This window comes from Emydura macquarii, unplaced genomic scaffold (genome assembly GCF_026122565.2).
Source record: "Emydura macquarii macquarii isolate MOO-44397 ecotype Brisbane River unplaced genomic scaffold, CSIRO-AGI_Emac_v2 contig_1483, whole genome shotgun sequence".
NCBI lineage: Eukaryota > Metazoa > Chordata > Testudines > Chelidae > Emydura > Emydura macquarii.
The window spans coordinates 16,588,609-16,592,912 of NW_027131620.1; the positions used below are offsets into that span (position 1 = coordinate 16,588,609).

At 43.0% G+C, this 4,304-nt stretch overlaps 1 protein-coding gene across 1 annotated transcript; it reads left to right on the forward strand.

Moving 5' to 3' along the window:
* The first annotated feature begins 278 nt into the window (after nt 1–278).
* OCSTAMP (osteoclast stimulatory transmembrane protein) lies at nt 279–3,881 on the forward strand. Its single transcript, XM_067554556.1, has 2 exons — nt 279–1,299; nt 3,547–3,881. The coding sequence occupies exons 1-2, from the start codon at nt 279–281 to the stop codon at nt 3,879–3,881; spliced, it is 1,356 nt and encodes a 451-aa protein (XP_067410657.1).
* The last annotated feature ends 423 nt before the right edge of the window (nt 3,882–4,304 follow it).

Below are 4,304 nucleotides of genomic sequence, written 5' to 3' on the forward strand. Positions count from 1 at the left end.
ATGTATTACAATATCCATGAAAAATAATGAAAAGACATTACACCAGTCGGACAGTGCTTTCTTCTTGTCCCATTTCTATAGTAACTTTATAGTGCATAAGGAGCAGCTTTCACAGCTTGGTGAGGTCACTCTGCAGTAACTATTTTGACACAAACTTTTGGCTCATATCAATGCATTTCTATATTGACACTGCTAAATACAGAGTTGCTTTTTCTTGATGTAGGTTGAGAGTTTGGATCTATTGCCAAGACAATCTGTTTCCAAAGATACAAGAAGTCATGTCAGATGCATGGTCTGCCTACTCCAAGCCGGTGCCTTCAAGCTCCAGTGAGCTCCTGACTTTATTTCTGCAGTGCTGCTGCATTGCTATGCTGATAGGTGGCCTCTTCTACAACTGGATGTTCTCCTCGCTAGAGTATCCATTTCACCTCTCCTCTGCAATTTCTGTTTCCTTCAGTCTGCTGCTTCTACTGATCCTCTTTTTGGTGCATCCTATCCGCTGCATGTTCACCATAATCGTGCCTACGCTGGGCACTAAACAAGGCCGGAGGCTGCTCTTGTCCACCTGTTTCATGATTGTGGCAGTGAATATCATACCCAACATCATGGACAACATTAAAACCATACTGCAGGTCATTAAATGCATTTGCAAGAATTCCTCAGACAGCCTTCTGAACTCCACAACCCTGTTGGGAAAAGCTTCCAGGGAGTTTGGTCACCAAATCAAAGAAGTCATTGACAACATGGCATTTTACTCTTTTAAGCCCATGAATGGACATTTTCAGTATGCGGTGGAGAGCAACAGTTCCTTGGTGAGGAAACAAGTGCTCATTGCTAGCCAGAAGATGAAGGAAGATTTCTCTGCTGTTGAATTGCTGGTCAAACAGGCAGTGCTGGTAGCCAACAGGGTGGCTGCTGGTTTCTTCCTGTTCTGTCTCTTTTTTGAGTCTGCTTGGTATCTGAAAAGCTATCTCACCAACCTCCGATTTGACAACATTTACATCACCAAAAAGCTGGAGAGCTTGGCTGTGGACAATAAAGCAACCCATCTGCTGACATGCTCACCCAAAAAACTGATCAGGTCAACAGGCTTGAAGCTGTCCCGGGAGGAAATGGTGGTGTGCCTGATGCGCATGATGGTCCTCACTTTGATCCTGATGGTGACAGTGGTGGTCATAGCAACAGACTACATTGCCTTCCACTTGGCAGATACAGCAGTGAATGAGGTGGCTCAGTTTCCCAGGGTGCCCGTAACTCTCAACATTAAATATGTTGTAAGTGACAGAGTCCTTAGCCTGGGCCTTTAAATAAAGGAATGACCAGCTTTTCTCACCAGCGAAAGCTACATTTGTCTGAGCTGTTCTGTTACCAAGCACAGAGAAAGAATGGAGGCAGGACAGGGATATACGTATTCACATAAGTTCTCTACTCGCAGAGTCCACCACCAGTCCCTAGTTTATATAAGGCAACATTGTGATCTCCCCAGTAGATACTATGTGCCCTCAACTCCCACTAGCATCAATGGCAGCTAAAGGCGGCCAACAACTTGAAAGAACAAGGTCCCTAGCATGACAGTTCTCACTCCGACTGCCACTGCAGTAACAACTAAGGGACAAAGCAAGTCCAGATTTTAACCCTATAGGGCCAAGTGAGGAAGTAACTGGTCAAGCAACTGCTGGTGATGAAAATTTTCATTTTTAGAGTGTATGTTCTTATAGGGGTTGCTCTTCAAGGGTCTTTTCAGGGATTTGGGGGAGGGTGGGGGGGAGGAGTGAAACAAAATCCAAGAGAATCAATAACTCAGTGTCAGTCATCCAGGGCAGGAGCATCTCTTACCCTCATGCCCATACGAGAGAGTCAGGCACACACCCCGCACCTCTTTGATCTGTGCCAGTAGGGTGACCAGATAGCAAGTGTGAAAAATCGTGGGGAGTATAGTTGCATATATAAGACAAAGCCCCTAATATCGAGACAGTGTCCCGTCAATACTGGGATGTCTGGTCACCCTATGTGGAAGGCTACCTGCATTGTGAGTCACAGAGCAGGGAAGGAGGGAAAGCAGTCTCTATAGGGTCGGTAACCCCATGCCTGTGCAGGTGGGCAAGGAATGGATGAGTGGGGGGGATAGAATGGCCAGAGCCTTGGCCCTTCTTCCACCACCCAAATGCTTGGGATGTATAGTAGCAGATTATCTCACCCCTGGAACAAGGCGGGGACCATGGAGCAAGCTGTGTTTCCAGTTGTAGAGATACAACTTAGAAAGCATCACGGATACGACGTAATAAAAGGAGGTTCTGGAATGCCACCCTGCGTCCTCCTCATCCTGTCTCTGATCTAGGACAAGTGGGCTCTCTGTGGCAGGAAGAGGAGCAGTTTATTCAGAAAGAGGAACAGAGCCCGTCCCACACCTTCCCTGAGTTGTGATTGCACTGACTGAATCATAGTTCCAGGGACCCACTGGTATGACAGTGGGGAAAGTTTTACTAGGAAACATTTATATGGCAATAATTGTGGGGATCTACCATTTAGAAATGTGGGAGTCAACAAAGCAGTTCAGATCCATAGTTCATGTAGTCCAATGTTCTGTCTTGGGGAGTGGCCCATGTAGGAGTCATAGAGGAACTATACTTTATTATTTGTACAATACTCAGGATGTGTTAGACACTTTTACAATCAGACAGGACAAGAGCATGAGCCCCTGGCTCTCAGCAGTAGACAGAACAGCTTTCAATGTACAGAGACACCAGAAACGCGGAGAGAGGGGGTGCAAATGGGATGCAAAACCAGATTTAGTTACAATCATTTCTGTTTTCAGTTTTTAAAATATATTTTTACTTTTTTTTAATTAGGCCTTTCCTGTTTTATGTTTTAATTCATGCCCAGTCGCTTTTTAATTATCAGGCTGGACGTAGACAGACATAAATCCCTTTTGGACCCTCTCCGGTTTCAATATATTTTTTTTAATCACTTTGCCTATTTTCATTCTTGGGGTTTTGTTTTTGTTTTTGCTTTCCTGTTTTATTTATTCCGCCCCCTCCTTTCCTCTCTTGGAGTGCCCCAGAATCAGGGGTAAGCTTCTCATCTCACACAGTACCTAGGCAATACTAAGTTTCTTCCTAGCCATCACTGGTGATCAGTTTATAGCCAGAAACCTGTGGAATGAGAAACTATTTAACGCACATGCTAGAGAGTGTGACATTCTTTGCTAGAAGAGTTTAATTTTTTTATGAATCTTACCAACTCAATTTACTCCTATTATGATTATTGTGGCAGCAGCTAAGACCTCAGCGAGGATCCCATTGTGCTAAGCAGTGTATGGCCATATAAGCATATTATTCTCAGTCACAGTATGAAACCTAGTCACATTTTCATCTCCCAATTTTATCAAGCCTGTACAAATTTTAATAGTGATTCTTACATTGCCAAGATAATTTTTTTTGTACTTGCCAGATTGTGGTTGGAGTTTTGTTTTGTTTTTTTTCATCTTCCTGTTAAATCTTTTATTTTGTTTGTTTCAGGGCAAAATAAACATCCTGCCCTTTTTAGGGAAAATTTCCATGGAATTCATTTCTGGAGAAAAATCCATTGTGAACTTTGAAAGAACTTACCAGCAGAACCTGACCTTGGTCTCTGCCGATTGCACAATGCAACTGCCAAGCCCTCCGAACAACTTTGTGGCCCTTGCTGTTGGACTTCTTTATTGCATCATCTATGCCATGATATTTCTAGAAACCTATGCACAACGGTTGTGCCGAAAAATCTGTGCCTCCTTCTTCAAGGAACAAGAAGAGCAGAGAGTCCAGTACCTCTACAGCAAGCTATTAAGGAAACACCACAAGAAGGAGCAGCAACTGCAGCAGAAGCTGACAGCACTTTTGTAAATATCCTTCATGTTAGCATTCCTGGCAAGTCATGACATAAGCTAATGGGGCATTTGAGACACTAGGCAATGGCAATCTGTTTTTGGATTGTTCTGCCTGGGTTTTGTCTTCATGATCAGGGGCTTGGAAGTATGAAAAATGTGCATGAAATCTCAAAATCGGAGGCTTTTGTATTTTGCTTTCGTTTTGCAAAAATGGCCAAGTTTTATGGGTTTATTTTGTTTTGTTTTGCTTACAACAAAAACGGTACTATTAGAAGCAAAAACCCTCAACGTGGTCAAGAGGTCAAATTTTCTTTTGATGTAGAGCAAATTTGGCCTCCAAACATGTAAAAATGTAAACAATTTTGCATACTTTTATGCCAAAACCATAAAAGTCACAAAAATGACAAGAAAAGCAAAATTTGACTCTGATAAAATATCC

Excerpts from the sequence above, each read along its gene's own strand:
- OCSTAMP (XM_067554556.1), top strand. The coding sequence starts at position 279 with ATGTCAGATGCATGGTCTGCCTACTCCAAGCCGGTGCCTTCAAGCTCC. Across the intron at positions 1,300-3,546 it reads TGACAGAGTCCTTAGCCTGG|GGAAAATTTCCATGGAATTC; the intron begins GCCTTTAAATAA and ends TGCCCTTTTTAG.